Source organism: Patiria miniata, unplaced genomic scaffold, assembly GCF_015706575.1.
Source record: "Patiria miniata isolate m_02_andy unplaced genomic scaffold, ASM1570657v1 HiC_scaffold_3, whole genome shotgun sequence".
NCBI lineage: Eukaryota > Metazoa > Echinodermata > Asteroidea > Valvatida > Asterinidae > Patiria > Patiria miniata.
This window is the reverse complement of record NW_024037069.1, coordinates 18,046,118-18,066,623: the sequence shown is the minus strand read 5'-3', so window position 1 is coordinate 18,066,623 and position 20,506 is coordinate 18,046,118. Positions and strand designations below refer to the sequence as shown.

Sequence of the window (20,506 nt, the reverse complement as noted above, 5' to 3'; positions counted from 1 at the left end):
TGGATAACATCTTGATGCTTAGCCCAAAAGACCAAAAAAGGGGAGAAAATGTAGTGTCCGTAAATTGAGCTAGTACGGGAAGGGTAACGTGGGAATTTAAACAAGTTCAAAAAAATCCCCCTAAATAAGAGATTATTGTTGTTTACAATAATTTTGTCTACGCCAAAACGTTTTCTCAACAATAATTAGGGGAATTTCCTTTAACTTGTTCCAGTGTTCCATGTTAGGCAACCATTCACCTACTTGTTAGCCTAATTTATGGACACCTCGTTTTTCCCCAGTTTTTGTTTTCTGGGCTTAATATCACAATGTTATCATAGTTCACATGATTTTGCATTAGGTTTTAATAGGGTAGCTGTACCAGTAAGCTACTTGGTGAATTTGAAGTTCATGAATGCTAATGTTTGGCAAGACTAATTGATGATATCTGGAGACAAGGTAAATGCGCGCAATTTTAGGTCATAATAGTAGCCATTTTGGATCGTTACTATGTCCTCATAATTATTCAGTCACTTATATGCTTTGGAAAATGTTATTTAAGTAAAGATATGTAAGTAGAATCCCCAAAATATACTTTTCAAAAAAATAAAAAAATGGAAATATACCCAAATATGGGAATAAATATATTACACGTCAGGGATTAACGATTTATGCAAATTAGGCACCCTTCCCAAAAGAATTTCAGGTGTCACCCCTTCTAAATATCTTCTCTAGGTCTATAAGAATATATCTGCCAAGTTTGGTGCTTTGGTCCAGTCGGTCACGATCTTGACGAAAATTAGATCTAAGCCACCCGACTATTGCTGGTTGTGTTAGTACCAAACCGTTCGTACAGACAAGGGTCGGTGGTACGGTACACGCACGGACAAGGGTCGGTGGTACACGCACGTAGCCGCGTTGAGAGACCGCATTGAACAAGGCTAGGGGTTAGGTGGATCTTTTCCAGACTTCAATATAACCACTATCTGTGCTTGTTTCTACATCTTGGGTATAGCCTGTTGGTTCTCACACACCTGTTGAATAGGTCAAGAAACCACTGCATGACAACTGGCCTGAGGTGTTTGACTTGTTCACATCAAGTCCAGCTGTAATTGTATTACCTTGATGCCAAGACTGAGGAGTTCACCCATGGTGAAATGTATCCCACGGGTCATCTTCAGGTGGCTTTGGTGTTAAATCAGACTTGTTAGCCTTGGATGTCAAAGACCTCTTATTAAACCGCGCTCACCCTCTAGACTAGATTATCTTGCTGCCAGCACTACCCCTGCGTGTTTATAACCGTAGAGGGTGTTTACGCAGTACTGGAGCAGATCGAAGCAGAAGCAACACAGTTCTAGTAACAACTTGAAAAGGGATAAAGTCAATTGGTCGGAGGTTCGACGAATTTTGGTGTTGATTTTCATGTAGCGCGCGCTAGTACGCTGAAAAATTCCCTGGGTTAATTCTACCAAAGAAAGGGTGAAAACTGGAACTACCCAAACTTGGGTTGTTCTATAACCAATTGTTTGGGTTAGAATTTCTGCTAAATTCAACCAAAACTTGTGGTCATTCAAGACCAGAAATTTAATTTGGTCTTGTATGACTACAACTTTTGGTTGAATGTAGTTGCAGTTTTCACCCTTTCTTTGGTAAAATTAACCCAGGCAATTTTTCAGTGATGTAGCCATGCCTTCGTGACTTTTGATCACTATGTAGCATGATACTTAGTGAAATCCGTCCAATTCCAACCGCGCGCTTCGCCATGCTCCCATAGCGAATGTGTGGTACAAAAAAAATTGCCAGCCGGCCGCCTACCGAATGCGTAAAAAAAACGCCCTCTCTTTAGCGCACGGAGCTTATAGAGGGCGTGCTACAGTCTGTTCCAAAAACGTACATCCGGGGTATCCTGTCTCGTTTCCATGATCAACAAACAACTTGCAACGAATGTCGACGATACTTAACTTGTCAAACACTGAGATTGAGCTGAGACTGGTTTTTACCTGAAGAATTTACTAAATTCTCGATTTTCGGACTGTAAACAAACATGGTAAGTTGTTAAAAAGTGACAATAGCTCGTACGATTCGGTAGGTCCCCCAAAATGCGTGTGGCTCGGATCGCATCTGCGCCTCAGTGTCACGCAACAGTGAACAGCCTTTTTTTCGCGGTAGCGCCAGTATCACAACTCCAGCAGTACACTTATCATAATTTATGCCATAAACAGTACAACGTCATCAAATTTATGAATTATGTACATCGTCGGTCCGCGCGCGTGATACCAGCACGGTCACACACACAGTACGTATACATGTACATGTACATGTACATGTACATGTACATGTACATGTACATTGTACTAATGGAGATCAATGTAATTGAGATCAATGGTTAAAACACAGAGCAAGTTAAACGCGAACGATGCCCAGTTATCTTTATCATCATTGTAGGAAGTTTCGAATTAATTAAATCAAATCGAAATTTGTTCGGTGATGTTGACAAGTAAAAAAAAAGAGGCACCGGCAAAAGCAACAGCAAAACAGGCCCAACATTTTTTTCCGTTAAAGCACAAAACACAATTTGAAATTTTGTAAGACAAAATAAAATACATTTACTCAAAAAAATTAGGAAGAACGATAAAACTTGATCCACTCGTCAGCGGCTCATGGTGTTGCTTGAGATCTAATGCCACTTGGAGGTTGTATACATACCCAAAATTGGGCCTAATGCAAACATCAAATTTGGGAGATTCGCCATGTTGTTTGCGACCATACGTGTTTCTTCTAATGCTTGCATGGTGAGCCCATACATTTTCCTCGATTAAAAAAATAGTATGGTAATTTTCTTGGTAAAACCACCAATCCTCTTTGGCACAAAAATCATTACACAAACTTTTTCTGCATGCAGGGAAAGTGCAGCTTCACAGTTAATCTATTGTTCCCTGTGAAAAATATTGAGACAAGCTATAGGTCAACCATCCCATATCCTGGGGTAAAGGATAAATCATTAGCATATCTGCAAGGATTTTTGTGGTTATGGCGTTACGCATTCAGTCCATGGATGCACACGGAAGTCAAACCGCGGAGATAAAGGGGAATTTTTTTTTTCAACGACAGAAATAAGATTTCGATATTACAGATTCAAATCCATTAATTCAAAATAAATTCTTTATTCAATAGCTTTTATTAAAATATTAACAAGGTTTCTGTAAATATGGTAAGTTGTACGGTTGTCAAAAGGAAAAGTGTAAAAATATAACAAAATAAAAAACAATTAATGCAAGCGTTCACGATAAAGTATTAATTCCTACCTACTTTTTTGAATGCAAAATGTAATAATAAATCATGGAAGAATATGTATGGGACCCGAATCATCTGCCCAAGCCGGTTAATCTAACATTGGTCATTTCAAAAACGAAGGCTTCCCTTATCTATTCGTCACTTAAGCACACGTTGTAATCGACTAAAATGCCGACACTGTAAATAGTATCCGTCGAGCACAATCCATTTTCGTTTTGTACACAAATAATAAGCACGCTAACCGTTGACGAATTACAGATCAATTAGCCCACTCAAGTTCAAGTAATTCTACCTCCGTTGTACAACCGAATGCTATTGTAATTGTTTGCACTAGTTAGTTTGGAATGGAAAGGACGACATGTCACAGCTGGCTCTGCTCAAACACGAGTTGCATTCCGAAAGTTGACCGATCATTCGATGCGAAACCTCCCGCTCTCCATAGCTCCGCCACTGGTCGCCATCGATACTGCATATTTTAAGTCCTGTGACGTGACGTACCTGACTTGTGGTGACGTAAGCATAAATTATCATAAGTGGTACTGCTGGAGTTGTGATACTGGCGCTACCTTTTTTCGCGATCGCTCTTCGGGTTTTAATATCATGATGATTTTTATGCTGATCAGAACTTAGGTAGCCCCATATTTGTGGCCAATTTAGTGGACTACCTCCGTAAATAAAAGCCATACTTGGAACATGTACCCGAACATGTAGAACATTGCCAAATTTTGATTTTCACATTTAGCCTAGGCTTTTTTGTAAGATAGTGGATATTTTGCCGGAGGTAATGACGGCAAACTAGCGATTACTAAAGGTTTGCCGGCGGCAATCCATATCAACAGAGGGCGCTGTACTCTTTAAAATAGGGCTGAAGTATAAGATGTATTAAATTCCCACCATCGGGATGACTCGCGTTCGAATCCGACCGCACCACATTTTAAAGTTTTTTTTTCTCATCCCCAAATAAATAAGAATATTCTTCTTTTATTATTTTAACATGTCTCAAGCATTTTTTGCAGAGTATTACATTTTCTTTTTCAGATTTGTGGCTCTGGAGGATTTTTTTTAAAAGGGAAATAGGCCTATAGTCCGAAATTATAAAATGGTCTGAATCCCATCTTGTGAATACGAGGTAACAACGATAATTTTGGCATGGAGCCAGACTAAAACGTGTCACCGGAAAGTGTTTAAGTACAAAAAAACAGTAACTGCGCATGTTCAGTGCATATCCGGCAAACTAACGTTTACTAAAGGTTTGCCGTCTCCGGCAAAATATACACTGCCTTTTTGTAATTTATAGATAGTGGATATTTTGCCGGAGGTAATGACGGCAAACTAACGTTTACTAAAGGTTTGCCGGCGGCAATCCATATCAACAGAGGGCGCTGTACTCTTTAAGATAGGGCTGAATTATAAGATGTATTAACTTCCCACTGAAAGTTATGTAGCAGGTTTGGTGTAGTGGTTAAGCTAAGGCTTTAGTGAGCGGGATGACTCGGGTTCGATCCCGATCCCAGCCACATTTTTAAGTGTTTTTTTTCCCATTCCCAAATAAATAAGAATATTCTTCTTTTTTATGTTAACATGTCTCAAACATTTTATTGCAGAGTATTACATTTTCTTTTTCAGATTTGTGGCTCTGGGGGATTTTTTTTAAAGGGAAATAAAGTCAGAAATTATCAAATGGTCTGAATCCCATCTTGTGAATACGAGGTTACAACGATAATATTGGCATGGAGCCAGACTCAAATTTGTCACCGGAAAATGTTTTAAGTACAAAAAAACAGTAACTGCGCATGTTCAGTGCATATCCGGCAACTGAACTAACGTTTACTAAAGGTTTGCCGTCTTCGGCAAAATATCCACTGCCTAATTTATTTTTGCTTAAGTAGGGGGCCTAGGACTTACCCTGCATTATATTAGGCTATTAAAAAAGTGCTTTTTTTTCAGATGTCTATTTTGCGTGTAATTTCATGTTGAAATTTTGATACGTAATTGTGTGCAAAATTGTGCGACAAATTTGTGGCCTTTATATACAGAATAGTCCAGTAAATTGGTCACATTTATGGGGCTAATCAGAAGGTATTATGGGGCGATTTCCACATGTTATTGATCGTGATCATAATTTGCATATGTCAACAATAAATAATGCGTCCAAAGTACTGGGAAAAAATTGCAAAGTTTGGAAAAATTCCCATATCTGGCCATCACTTGTCACCCTGTGCACAAACCCTATGAACCTCAACTTCCAGTTTTTTAATTTTCCCAATAGAAAGCCCCCAAATTATACAAAAAATGTTCTGCTTTGAAAAAAAATGTGGAATAGCATTCTGTGATTTACCAAAGCACTTTAGCCAAGAGCTGGGGCACTAACAAACATTGCCGCCAGTGCCGGACATTTTTTTTTATCCTTGTGATAGATGCCTTCCATAAGTCATATATGTACTCTTATTGAATAGCCTCCCAAGAAGAAGAGTGCAAAGAAAGGCAAGAAGAAGAAGTCGGCCAAGGCCAAGACACCCACCGTCATAGATGGCATCTCAACAGAAGAAATGTCCAAAGAGCAGGTATGTACACACATAATTATTTGAAGGTTTGTATGGTGAAGTGAGCAATAAGAGTAAGTGTGCGGTTGCGGCAAGTTAAAAAAATAATACATGAAAAACACAGTCAAGTTGTCCTTTCTCTCTTGGGGTCCGCTCATAAGTCCGACGCCTCATAGGTCCGAAGCCTCATAAGTCCGACAAAATGGCATCCTCTAACCAAATAAAGGCCCATAAGTCCGACGCCTCATAAGTCCGACACCTCATTGGTCCGACGCCTCATTGGTCCGACTCCTCATAGCCCCGACGCCTCGTAAGCCCGACAAATTAAACACCTTGTTTTTCCGTTGTTGGACTTATGAGGCATCGGACCTATGAGGCGGAATAAATAAATTGTATGCCTCATAAGTCCGACGCCTCATAAGTCTGAAAATTCGGACTTATGAGGTGTCGGACTATACGGCCCCTCTCTCTTGTTGAACACATTTCTCAACAGTATATTTTTTTTTACCTCAAATGCATTTATAACATTTCTGCTGTCCATATTTGTCTGGTTACTTAACGTACAATGGGAAGGAAACCTTAATGTTTTCCTAGTGGGATCAGCAAGTTTTTTTTGCGGTGGTGAAAGTACGTGTGCATGTGTCATGTACACTAATACGGTAGACAGTGCTGATGGAAGAACAGGGGACAGTGCATGGCCTACATAGTGGAAATGGTCGAACTTGACTTTGTAAAAATGTCAGGCGAAGAAAATGTCTGCGAGTTCAGTCACAGAACTTGATCTCTTTTTTTTGTTCATGTGTTTTCCATATAGCCATGTAGTTATTTTGATGCCTCGCTGCTCATATTTGTAGCGATACAGCATAGCGTGATTTCTTGGGTGCTGGTACACAGGGCTGTCCATGCATGCTGATACCAAGTGATACGGACCGTGTTGCCCATTTTCACGTTGTGACTAACATTGTGCATTGTGGTGCGCACAAATTAAATTCACTATTATTTTTAAGTATCGTCAACTTTTTTTTCCTTTAAATTTTTGTTCCTGTAATTAAGGCAAGGTTTGAATCATTTTTTTTGGCCAGTTTTGATAGCTTAAGTCTTGATGTTAATGAAAATAATTCCCGCCAAACATATGCACATGTTGTACCTTGACTCCATTTAATCAGCACTTGAAACAAAATTGCAAAATTACAAAAATTTCTCGACCTACCATCTCTATTTTTAAATGGTATGTAATCGGAAGCACAAGTATTTTTAAGGGGGACTAATGACTGTTTCAGAATCATTGAAATATTGAACACAAACATTGTATCTAAGTTTAGCATTTTTTTAAATTACATTTTAGAAATCTCTTTTCAGTGTGCCATTTTACTGATTTTTTTTGATATTATTCAGGACAATTCGGGCGATTCACAATGCAGTGCGCCACCAAGAGTTTGCTATGGAGAGTCAACTTTTCAAGTTTACAGTCGACAAAATATGGCCCATTTGAATGAGTGTCAGTAGACACTTGAGCTAAGTTGTATAGATTGGGGCATACCGTTCTGCCGCCTTACAAAAAATCACCATATTGATACAAAGAGCAAATAAAAGGGCAAACATATACTCGAATCATACGCTTACGAAACTACTGACCGGAAAAAAGGAACAATTTCAAATGTCCCGCGCTGCGAATTTGTCGTCCATCTCCCACAATGCACTGGGAAAAATGAACTCTCCGTGGTAAACTATTGGTGGCGCTCTGCATTGTGAATCGCCCGAGTAGCATAATGTAATTTGAACACACAAAAAAGTAATCTGTCTATGAGACTGAGTATGCTTTACTATGTACTGATCTAGCTGGAGGAGCACATTGGCCGACTCAGGGAGGAACTGGACAGAGAGAGGGAGGAACGAAACTACTTCCAACTGGAACGAGATAAGGTCAATACGTTCTGGGAGATTACTAAGAGACAGCTGGATGAGTTACGGGCAGAGCTGAGGAACAAAGACAGAGAGATGGAAGATGCTGAAGAAAGACATCAAGTTGAAATCAAGGTAATAAGATGAAGACCAACCAGTAACCATTCAATGCAATGTCTATGTGTCCAATGTACTGGGGAAAAAAGTGGATCTGTCAGTTGTACCCTAACGTGGCGTGCCCCCCAACGTGGCGCGGCCCCCAACGTGGCACACTTTGATTTTTCGCCTGTAGCGCCTACCTAGAGCAAAAGTTTTAACTGAAATTTCACAGAAAGTGAAATTTCATCAAGTTCTAAACACTCCTGTTCATAAATCGCGAGTTTATTAACCCGTAACAGTTAGAAGAAAAAAGATTATTTTGGCGTGATTTTCCGATTTTATTTTCAAGTGCAAAGTGAACCCTTTTAAAAATGGCCCGAAAAATAAGACAATAATTTTCTGACAAACATCTGGCTGGGTATGTAAGTAGAGATAATAATTATTTATCAGAATTATCAAGTTTACAGAAATTCTTAAGTGTTAATTTGGAATTTTTTGAGATTTATTCAAGTGCGCCACGTTAGTGAACACCCCGCCAATTTGTGCCCAATTTCCAGATGCCACCGTTTTTGAATTTCAGATTAAATTTTATGAAACGGAAATTGTTCACAGAGGTTAAATAGCAAGCATTTATAATAAGGTAAAAGTACTAGTATTTCACTGCATGAATTTGAGGTTTGTCAACAAAGAGGTTTGGCAACACTACACGAGGAAAGTCGGGTAAGCTTCGAAGTGCGCCACGTTAGGGAACACGACTTAATGTCAGATAGGAAAACACAAGTTTTTGATTTGTTAGATTTTTTTGTATTTTATCAAGAAAAGACGAAACCTAGAACTTGAATCATGAATGACTAGTAACAACAGCAATAATTAAATCAATGTGTTATTTATGGAGAACTGTTGCAAACCCCTGTTTGTTTACATCTGATGCAGCAGCATTTTTTCCCCTTGTCTATACATATTTCCAGCAGTGGACGAAGCCACTGAATGTTTAGCCAAACTGTTTAGTCAACATACCGTTTATACCCTTTTTAATCAATGTACTCTGAGACATCAACTTTCATGTAATTTTGGAGCATGACTATGACTATAAGGAATGAATGAACATAAAGACTAGCAACAATCCACTTTGGGATATTGGATCCCACTCTATTTCTCAGAATTACGCCGGTGGCAAACCAAGCGCACATTCCTCACTTATGTACATTTTGAAATAAAACGTGACTGGAATGACTCTAATTTTGAGGACCAAATTTTTGTGCCCAGAAATTTGTTAGCGTTGTAATTACATGAAAGCTGCCAATTTGTCAAGGTGTAGTTTTGGGAATATTTATATTCTATCTTTCCAAAAATTGTCCCTTCAACCCTAATCATCCCAAATCCTCCAAAATCCTTTTTGCAAATTGGAGGAATTTGCAGGATTGAGGCTACATGGCAAAAGTGCATTGCTGATTTCGGAGGACGCACTGTGTCAAGGTCTTTGGCCGGACCTTGTGTTGTTTATGCTCAGCCGTGCATAAATTTAGTCCTTGACTACTTGAAATCCTCTGCACTGCTCCAGGATGTCACTGCCTCTGCCTCAGCCTATTGACAGTCACTGCCGCAGGATTTTGCAGGATTCAGGCAGTGGTCACCCCTCCACGGACCATATTGAAGAAATAATGGAGGAATTTGCAGGATTTATTTAGGCTATATGCTATTTTTCCATGAGGCCAATTGGATGATTTTGCAGGATTGAGGCTACATCCTAGCAAAAAGGCCTAGGGAGTTAGGGTTAAATATGATACTTCACATCATATCAGTGCAAGTCGTATTAAAGTCTGTCTCGTCCCATCTTAGGTATACAAGCAAAAGGTGAAACATCTGCTGTACGAGCACCAAAACAATATCTCAGAACTCAAGGCTGAGAGCTCAGTGGCTCTGAAACTTGCTCAGGATGACCACAGGGGTCAGGAAGGAGACTTGAGGAAAGACAAGCGTTCCTTGAAGGTTACACTGAAAGAACAAGAGCTGTCACATGAAGATATTATCAAGAACCTCAAGATGGTAAGTCATTTTGTCTCATTTTTTCTTGTAAACATATTTTACAATTGACAACAATATCACTTGGTGATCTGATACACCGTGCCCTCTGGAGACGTGTGTACAATAGGGAACAAAAGATTGTATACGTCTCCACAGGGCAATTTCTATAGATGAATACGTCTCCACAAGGTTTTCACGAAATAGATATATGGATTTTACACAAAACTAGGAATTTCCAAGGTGGGTTGATCAGTCCCAAATGGAAGAGTTTTAGAAAAGGGATATTAAGTCAGAATTTCAGCCAAGGAAATTAATTCTGGTAAAAAATAAGAGCATTTTAAAACTTCACTTTCAAACTCGAATACTTTACTACACGAGAACAAAGAAATGTCTCCACAAGGATACAAATTTCAGTATGCGTGTGCTGTCGATTTATTTTAACTAACACGCCTTCAAAGCAAGAGATCTTATTATATAAGGTCTTGCGGTCAGCTTTTCAGACGGTACACAAAATGATTCAATGACAATGTAGACTCTGTCATTCATGTAGTCTTGAAACTGCGAAAGTCAAATACCACAGATGGACTATTTTTAAAAGAAACAAATCTGTGATGTAATAATTTGCTTTGTCACAAGGCTCTGTATTCAAACTCTTCAGTTCCAGCCATGCAAAAGCTGCTGCTGTTGTTATTTCAAGGAATTTTTCATAATTTAAAATCTGTGAAATTAAACAGATATGTGATGAAGCTATTCTTTAGAGAAACGATAGTACAATCAAATACTGATATTTAAGCCAGATCTGTGAAACACTTCACACACATTTTACACTTTAAAAGTGATCGTATAAATGTAGTGCTTGTTATTGTCATTGAAATCTGCAGAAAAGTGATGAGAAGGTGACCAATTTGAGAGCAGAGTTTGAGAGGGAAGCCAGAGGTAAGATTCTTTTTATATTATTTTAAGGAAGTTCTGCATGTAGCATTTTCAAAATCTAGAATATGAAAGCCCAATTCATAAGCTTTCTTTTAGTACAAGAATCATTCAAATCACTCGTGTACTTTTCAAGTTACGGAATTTTAATCTCAACCACCGTTTTAAGGTTCTGTCGACGGATAGCAAAAAGTTCAGTGTTCTTTCAGCAAAACGAAAACAAGTCACATAGGGACGTGTGTGAATTGTTTTCGATTAGCTGAAAGAACGCACACCTTGGTTGTGTTTAAAATTCCGTATAAAACAATATGGGACTTATGAAAACGTGAATTTTGTCTTGGTAAATATGACAATGCAATCATGGTGAAACCGTACCATTTTTTATCCAATGAAACGCTCACTTTGTTATGACATGTTAATAAGCTAGTGCAGTATTTCAACTGCGCATGTGTAAAATGATATGGATCACATGTCATTCGGGATAATCAAACGCTCATCGACGGAACGTACGCGCCAGGAGACGGTCGCACGGCGCAATCACGTAACATCGTGTTAGCGCATTTATCCCGAATGACCTTTGACCTGGACTACTTCACCGAGATACCGAACTGGCTTACTTATTTGGCAAAAGCAAGCTGACCACATAGAGCTATATTAAATTATTTATTAGAGCGCTAACTCGATGTACAAAGTAATGCCTGATGGTCGCATCCATGTTTGTGCACAAACCTATGGAAAACTCAAAATTGTGTACGGCTTTTGTACGGCTATTTGCATATCTGCATTTGTATTCCATACCGGTCGGTGCGTTATCGAAGCCGATACGCCCAAAACCAAAACGCGAAATCAGCAAATGAGCGTTTCATTTTGCTCTACGCAAACAGCGCAACGTGTGCGCGTCCCTCCGCTGCAGATGCTTTTCGCCGTGACGTTGCCTTGAACCATCATGACGCGCTTAAGCTGTTTGCGTATCTTCTACTTGCGCGTTGCATTTAGAGTACATTTTTGAAATTCAATCCATCTGTTTTGATTGTGTTCTACAAATACGCACATAAATTCAAAATGTCTGTGCCCAGAGCGGCTTCAAAGCGTCTCCGCGCGCAAGAATGAGGAGTTAGCGCTCTAGTAATTTAATATAGCTCTATGGCTGACCATGATGTCTTGATTTACAAAGTTGATGTGATCATCAATGCCAGCCCAGCCTCAGATTCCACTTCTGGGGCATGATTTCTTAAACATTAAATCATTATATCTGTTTCTGTTGTGCAGAAATTGAAAACAAATACGAGCAGAAAATGCGTCAACTTCGAGAAGAACTCGAGCTCAGAAGAAAGACGGAAATCCATGAGATCGAGGAACGGAAGAACAGCCAGATCAATACGCTAATGCGTAACCATGAAAGAGCATTTAGTGATATCAAGAATTATTACAACGATATCACACTCAACAATCTAGCTCTCATCAACTCACTCAAGGTATGTTCATTAATATCTGATTTTAAATATCAAGAGAAAACAAACCAAAATAGATTGTGTGGTGTTTAACATGTATTAGGTTTCTGGAAAAAGTTACGTCGAAAGTCGGAATCGTACAACTAGTCTGTTCGTATGGTTGCAGACCAGTAAATAAACTTCCATAGACGACCCCAATGGTAAATGCTCCCACTTCGGAAATTTGGGAAAAATACTCACAACTCTCCAAGGTGTTCGAGACACACATCAAATTAAAGCTTATTTCATCATCTTTCATTTTCTTTTCAATTTTTGGAGGGTCAACTGATGACTTTTAGGAGAAATTTCCATCTGAAGATGATCACCCCTGAAAATAGTCCTGAAGCCCATCGCCATTTTAAAAAACGATGCCTACACTCCATTGCAAAATAGAGCGCTTTAAAGTTTAAGGGTCCCAAATTCATCCAAATCAAATGGAACTGCAAGTGCAAGCTCCCAGTCCTGTGCATGGCTTCCACCCATATTTTTTACAAACCCTCAAGTTCATGGCCCACAGCATGCTCAATACTGAAGATTTTGAGGGCATGCAAATCGTGATTTGGTCTGCAACCATATGGGAAGGCAGACTGCTTACCAGTGCAGATATCTTACCACTTGACCAAACACTGCCAGCCAACCTCCCCAAGGGTGGTGGTCAGGTTGTGAGACATCTGCACAAATAAGCAGGAGTTTATATTATACGTTGGTGAAGGGCAAAACCTAATTTGATAAGCAGGAGTTTGTTTGATAAAAGTTGCGTTCCCTGTGCTAAGTTTGAGGTTCATCCCTAAAAACAGATTTCTTTTCTAAATTGGTATTTTTCTAGCAGTACAAAGGTTCTTCACCTTTGATTGAGACGTCGACTAAAAAAAATTGACTCATGTTTAGTTACTGAATTATTACTGTAAAATTTTGATTTACTCGCAAATTTTGATTTACTCTGTTTGGGCCCAAAACCAATTTCTCCCCCCCCCCCCCCCCGAGGGTTCCAGACGTTCAAAACAGGAAAAAAGTAGGGAAAAAAAAGTGGAATTTGTTGAAGAGCAACGGACACGCAACTTTAGGTCCCAAATATGTATTAGATTTTCTTAATGAGCCATTTTAAGGCACTTGAGCACAGATTTCTTGAATAAGTTAGGTTTTTAAGAGCAAACTGCAATATTAAAACAAAAAATCCTACACCACCTCCCTAGAAATCATACAACTGTTTATTGAGAATGCACTATTAAATAGTGTTGTCAGTGTTAGGAAGTAGCATTAGTTTTGTTGAGTTGGCTGCTGGACTTTTCCCAGTACGTTACTTAAAACCTATTTGATGCTAACTTCATGCAATCAGGAGCAAGTTGAAGAAATGAAGAAGAAGGAAGAGAGGATGGAGAAGCAGATGAATGAAATCCAGCTGGAGAACAAACGTCTGAAGGAACCACTTGAGAAAGCAAAGGATGAAGTAGCCGAGTTGACAAGACAACTGGCCAACTATGAGAAAGACAAAGCTTCACTTGCTGTAAGTAACTGTTGTATAGCTGCAATAGAATTTACACAGGATTGCCCCCATATTATACTACATATTGTTTGTCAAACCACAAAGTGACATTGTGTGCAAATGTCTATGCATTATCCGTCACTTCATGTCACATTGAAAATATCCAGAGATGACACTTTTCCGATTTTAATCGGAAATCCGACTTTTTGAATTTTCCAACGAAATTTCCGATTTTCTTACAATGTGACCCACAAAATTTGATTTTGTAACGATTTTTTTCAGAAAATGTCATTTTATTTCAATCATAATTTCGAAGAAAAGTCGGTGAAAAGTTGATGGAAGTGGCACATTAAAATCATCGCGAACGTAGTTTTAATCTCTTTCACCAGTCGTTATTGGAGTGTTTCAATGGTAGAAACACAGGCCATAACACTGATCGGCCTATTTTCTGATTTTTTTGGCATATGTCAGTTTCATCTCTGAGTATCCTAGCTGTCACATTCTGACGCAACCAGTAATATGCTTGCTGTCATATTATGCTACATAATAAATAACTAAAGATAAAGATGTTAAACACTTCACGTAACATAGTTTGAAACGAAGTCAATTCGATTTCTTTATGTAAATTGTCTAAATTCACAATTGTGTGTTTTGAGAGTAGGATTAGCAGCTTCTGTGAACATCTGATCCCTTAAATTTTCATTAAAAGTCCATTTCTCCATGAAAAGAATCTTTAAAAGATGTTTCACGGACATTTACATGGGGCTTATATAGGGCTAATCCTGTAAGGGTATTTTCACGTTTTTTTAATGAACCTGGCCACTGAGGATTATCATTGGTTATACATAACGGTACACTGGGTCTATCTCCATGGGTAGACAAAGGACTTTCCTAAGGGTGTTTTCACTGACTCCTAATCTGGCTTAACATGTTGAAAAGTCCGTGAACATGTAGTTAACTGTAATTTCAAGGGAAAATGGCTCTTTAAGGAATTTTTAAGGGATAAAGATGTTCATTGTTGCTAATTTCAATAAAGACAGTTGGCTGTTTTGACTGGGATATGAATACATGTAGTTTTATCAAATTAAATATTCAAATATAACACAAAGAATTGATGGTACAAGTATTTCTGATTGAGAGGTGTCATTTCTGTTGTCTCTCTATAGAGTGCTAAAGCCAGACTGAAAGTGATGACCCAAGAGTTCAAGGACTTGGAATGGGAGCATGAAGTACTGGAGCAGAGATTTGAAAAGGTAAGGCTGAATAACTCAGGGATGTGATTTCTCCGTTTTTTCCCCGGAAATCCGTTTTTTTGGGGCCTCAAAAGTCCACCAACGTGAATCGTGTGAATCCGTTGAGAATATAGGGGGGTAGAATGTGCTAATTAATTATTCATAATGAGTTTTGCTTGCCGAAATATCCGAAATTTACTTACGGACATTACTTGTTGATCGGTATATCTTTTAACGCACGCACATATTGAATACCCAATGTGAGAATGAATGTGAGATTGCACCACAGAGCATCTAAAATCTAAAATTTTCCGGGGCCCTTAAGTGGGCCCCGGACCCCACGCCGTAATGGCTTTGCGCTTCACGCTCGCCGGAGCATGCACTTCATGCATACAATTGTCAGGTTTTTTTGTCACAGACCAATCACATCCCTGATAACTCCAATGGTATCCTGCGTGAGAAACAACTAGAAACTCAAAGTGTTTAACATTGAAAAAGACTAGCATTCCTTAAGACTGTTGATATCTTGGAGCAGAATGTTGTTTAATAAAAGACGGAGAATTATTTGTCAAAGAGAATTGAGCAAATGCTTGCTTCACACACAATTGAATTTGTGGTACATGACGGAATTTTCTTTTCAGAAAGCTATATCAAGAATGTTTTGTTTGCGTGTTATATTAGTTATCCCATGAGTGTGAGTGGAACACAGAATATCTTCAAGTAAGCTTGAATCCACGATCCTGATTGGTCGATCCATGGCAACAAGCCGTGCTACAAATAACCATGTAGCACGGCCTTGGTCCATACTGCACTCCGCGTATTCCACTGTTCCAAGATGCGAGCGACATTCCAGCTGCAAACGCTGCTGAATATCCGTGTAAAGCGTGCTCGTTCCAACTTTACTGCGCATCAAGTTTGCTTGAAGATAAATTTGTTATCACGCTCGCAGAACACGGAAAATGTAGTGCGTCTGTGTCCCACATGAAGGCCGAAGGCCGGGTGGTATGTGGGACACAGACGCACTACATTATTCCATGTTCCACTTGCGCTCGTAGGATAATTTATAATGTAGTGGGTGTGTGTCCTACACCGACCGAGTGGCATATGGAACACAAGCGCACTACATTTTCAGTGTTCCAGGGGCACAAGTGGGCTATATATCAAATTTATCTTCAAGCAAACTTGACGCACAGTAAAGATGAAACATGCACACTGCACACATATGCTTCAGCGGTTATCCTATTACATGTGAGTGTAGCAGAAATGGCGCGCCCATCTTAGAAAGGCACGACTACGTTATGGACCGTGGGTATATGGGATATTATCTTCAAGTAAACTTGCATCCTCGATCCTGATTGGTCGATTCATGGCAACAAGCCGTGCTGCATATCCATGTAGCAGGGCCTCGGTCCATACCGCACTCCGCGTATTCCGCTATTCCAAGATGCAAGCGAAATTCCAGCTGCATACGTTAAACTGCCGAATGTTCGTGTAAAGTGTGCTCGTTCCAACTGTACTGCACGTCAAGTTTGCTTGAAGATAAATTCGTTATCTCGCTCGCGCTCGTGGAACACGGAAAATGTAGTGTGTCTGTGTCCCACATACCACTTGGTCGAAGTGGAACACAGACGCACTACATTATTCCATGTTCCACTCGCGCTCACGGACAACTTATAATACCACGCTGTTGTTTCCATGCATCGACCAATCAGGATCGAGGATTCAAGTCTACTTCAAAAATAGATGGTCAAGTACAGTCTAAATCCTAGATTGACATCATGCAGTGGATAGGAAGCATGGTATTTGAAAAATGGTGGACAAAACCTTTTTGGGTGAATCAGTATTCCAACTGTATGCAAACTCATGGAGAGTACAATTGAATAAAACACAGCTGTGCAGAAATACGTTTCAACATAAAGTCTGTCATTTACAGTGTAGAAATACAAAGGAAATAAAATGACCAGAAATGCAGTCCCCTTTTATTTCCTGTTAATTTCCAAACTCTAAATAATCTTCCCCTTTCATATATTTTCATCAACATTTCAGATGCAGACAGAACGAGACGACCTGTATCGCAAGTTTGTCAAAGCCATCCACGAGGTACAACAAAAGAGCAATTTCAAGAATCTTCTGCTTGAGAAGAAACTGACTGCTCTGACAGACACATTGGAGAAGAAAGAAGCTCAGTTGAATGAGGTGCTGTCTGCCTCCAACCTGGACCCCACGGCACTAACAGTGGTGACTAGGAAGTTAGAGGTAAGAATTGCGTATTTATATTGCCAAACATGCCAGAGATCACTCTTTCAGTTATAAGCATAGTTGTGTTTGGTAGTAATGATGTGAATCGGGTCGGGTTGACCAGGCCAAACCGACCCGAAACATTAGAGATATAAACCGAATCCGAACCGAAACCGATCTTAACTCCCTCAAACTGACCCGACCCGACAAAAAATAAGGTAAAACTGACCCGACCCGACCCGAAAACCCCCGAATACCTTGCTTGGACAAAGTGATTCCTTTTTTGTGCCTGCCCTTACCCACGTGGCATGAATTCTTTTGCAAAACCATCGTCTCTCTCTCTGTCATTCTCAGTGGATTGATCGAGAGTAACTCCGCTTATTGAACAAACGCATGGTATCATCATGCGTTATCATGAAAACTGTTACAATGTATCTATTTCACTGTCAGTCCCATCCGACTGGAGAAATTAATACCGTGGGAACTTGATAGTGCGCTCGGTGGCCACACCACACAATGGGCTGCGGTCACAGTGACTGTCAATAATATTGATATTGCATCATCTAAATTTCTCAACTGTTTTGGTTTATTTCGGTTTTTTCAAAAGATGGCTAAACCGACCCAACCCGAAAATGAAAATGCAAAACCGAAACCGACCCGACCCGACTGAAAAGATGGACAAACCGACCCGAAGTCGGTTTTGGGTCGGGTCGGTTTCGGTTTCAGGTCGGGTTTGCACATCATTATTTGAACTCCCAATACTGATAAAAGTAGTCCCCCTCCCAAAGAAAAAGAAACTTTCGTAATATGTTTTCCTTTCCCAGTTTCAGGAAGAGCTGTATCAAGAGCAGCGTGTGGTAGAATTTACAATGTTATTGAGTGGGATATTATGGCATTGATGATTGAGTTCATATCTGATATTATTGGTTTGTGCAGGATGTCCTAGATTCCAAGAACAGTGCCATCAAAGATCTCCAGTATGAGCTTGCCCGTGTTTGCAAGGTAATGAAATAAATCAGGGGTGTGAAATCTCAGCTTTAAAGCTGATTTCAGCTTTTGTTTTGTTTTGGATTTCATCTTTTTTTCAGCTTTTTCCCTCACTTACTGTGTACAAAAGTATAGGAGATTTTCAAAGTTCAGCTTCTTCACACCTTTTTCTAGCTATTTTCAGCTATTTTTGTAAGTGGTCACTCACACCCCTGTAAAATGTCATAAAAGTAATGTTGAAGCATTCAGAGCTATTTCATGTGAATACTTTCGAAAAACTGATTCAAAAGTAATAAGTGAGATGAAACGGCCGAGACGTAAAGTAACAGAAATTTGTGTTCTGTCAAAAAGAGACTCTTCTAGACCTATTTATGAAAAGAGTTGTGTTTTAAGTTACATGAACATGAACACGCATGTTTACGTTACATACCTAGTGTGGACATTCCCTTGGTTTCGTGTAGTTAAGAAAAACCAGTGAAAAAACTCATTATTCTCAAACTGTGAAAACTCTTTCAACCCAATTTTTTTTCTATGATCCCCTTTAGTGTTTCTCTTCATTTTGCCACAGATAAACCTAACCCAAAAATGCCTCTAAACCTGTTTTCCAGAAATGGGGGAAACACTGTGTGGACTTGCCCAAGTCCACACAACGTCTCCTCTACCTGGTTTATGTGGACCTCTTTTGTTCGGAAGTCCACACAGTGAATGTAATGCCTACCCAAAAGTGTAAGTCTCCGTATTTACAAAATGTGTTTATTATTTGTTATTATTCCAGGCTCATAACGATCTTCTACGGACCTATGAGGCCAAGCTGACATCGTTTGGTGTTCCAACCGAAGAGCTCGGTTTCAAGCCCTTGGAGAGTACAGTAGGAGGTCAACAGCTTGGCCAGGGCCCTGCAGGATTAGTAGCTGCTCCAACATAAACTCTGTTCTTAGGGGGTTAGTCTTGCATGCAGAGTGGATGTTTATAATAAAGCTATATTAAATTACTAGAGCGCTAACTCGATGTACAAAGTAATGCCTGCTGGGCGCATCCATGTTTGTGCACAAACCTATGGAAAACTCAAACTTTTGTACTGCTTTTGTACAGCTATTTGCATATCTGCGTTTGTATTCCATACCGGTGCGTCATCGAAGCCGATACGTACGCCCAAGGCCAAAACTGAAACACACGATTATCAAAATGAACGATTCATTTGCAGCGTAACGCGTGAGCGTATCCGCTGCAGATGTATTTTGCCGTGACGTTTTTTGAACCGTCATGACGCGCTTAAGTTGATGCGTATTTTCTACTTGCGCGTTGCATTTAGAGTACACTTTTAAAATTTAATCCATCTATTTTGATTGTGTTCTACAAACACGCACATAAATTCAAAATGTCTGCGCCCAGAGCGGCTTCAAAGCGTCTCCGCGCGCAAGAATGAGGAGTTAGCGCTCTAGTAATTTAATATAGCTCTATGATGTGTATACATGTATCTTCATCTCATCTTGGCCTGTCCTGTCGTAAACGACAGGCCTGTCCCGTCGTAAATGACAGGCCAAGAATGAAGAGTTAGCGCTCTAGTAATTTAATAGAGCTCTATGCTGTGTATACATGTATAGGATATCCTTATATACCTCATACGAATTCACAAACTGACATTATTACAGTTCATGGCGCATTATATGACACACATAGATGAACAGAATTCATAATGTTGCTCACTTTAACACTAACATACTCTGTTCTTCAGAGCTGCTGCCGTTCGCATTTCCAACAAAAAGTAGAAATCAGATGGGAATGAATCCTCGTTATTTTACTGGATTAATTCGGACTGCCTTCAATTTTGTGAATATTTATGAGGTATGGTAAAAGCAACTTACAGTGTTGTTTTGATTACAAAATTTCTCTTTGATATCAAATTTATATGATAAATTCATTAAGTGTGTACCTGGAGGAACAACTATGCATCCTCCCTGTGTGGGTGTATGTATTGTTACAGAACGTAATCACATTTGTCACATAATCTGAGTCTTGCGTGACACGTATCCAACAAACTGCAATATGGGCTTCGTGCGCCAACGAAAGAGGGCGCCCTTTTACCTAGCAACGACGTCCCATGGGCAGGACATTTAGCTGGTTGACGCGCACCGTTCCTTGTGTGTGACGCATGTACACCAGGGGATTTGTACTATGTACACACAGTGGTACTGCCGCGCGTCGCGGCAAAATTGCAGTCGGGCAAGATGGCCTCGGTCGGTCACCCCCAACTGTGCCTTCTTTGCCGGTGAGGGGGTACTCGTGAACGGAGCGGATAGCCAT

At 39.7% G+C, this 20,506-nt stretch overlaps 1 protein-coding gene across 1 annotated transcript; it reads left to right on the top strand.

Annotated features, from left to right (window-relative positions):
- The first annotated feature begins 1,870 nt into the window (after positions 1–1,870).
- LOC119737290 (dynein regulatory complex subunit 4-like) lies at positions 1,871–19,393 on the top strand. Its single transcript, XM_038211511.1, has 11 exons — positions 1,871–2,026; positions 5,730–5,837; positions 7,656–7,853; positions 9,657–9,863; positions 10,724–10,778; positions 12,042–12,247; positions 13,599–13,766; positions 14,912–14,998; positions 17,024–17,233; positions 18,152–18,217; positions 18,978–19,393. The coding sequence occupies exons 1-11, from the start codon at positions 2,024–2,026 to the stop codon at positions 19,125–19,127; spliced, it is 1,458 nt and encodes a 485-aa protein (XP_038067439.1). The 5' UTR covers positions 1,871–2,023; the 3' UTR covers positions 19,128–19,393.
- Positions 19,394–20,506: the final 1,113 nt, after the last annotated feature.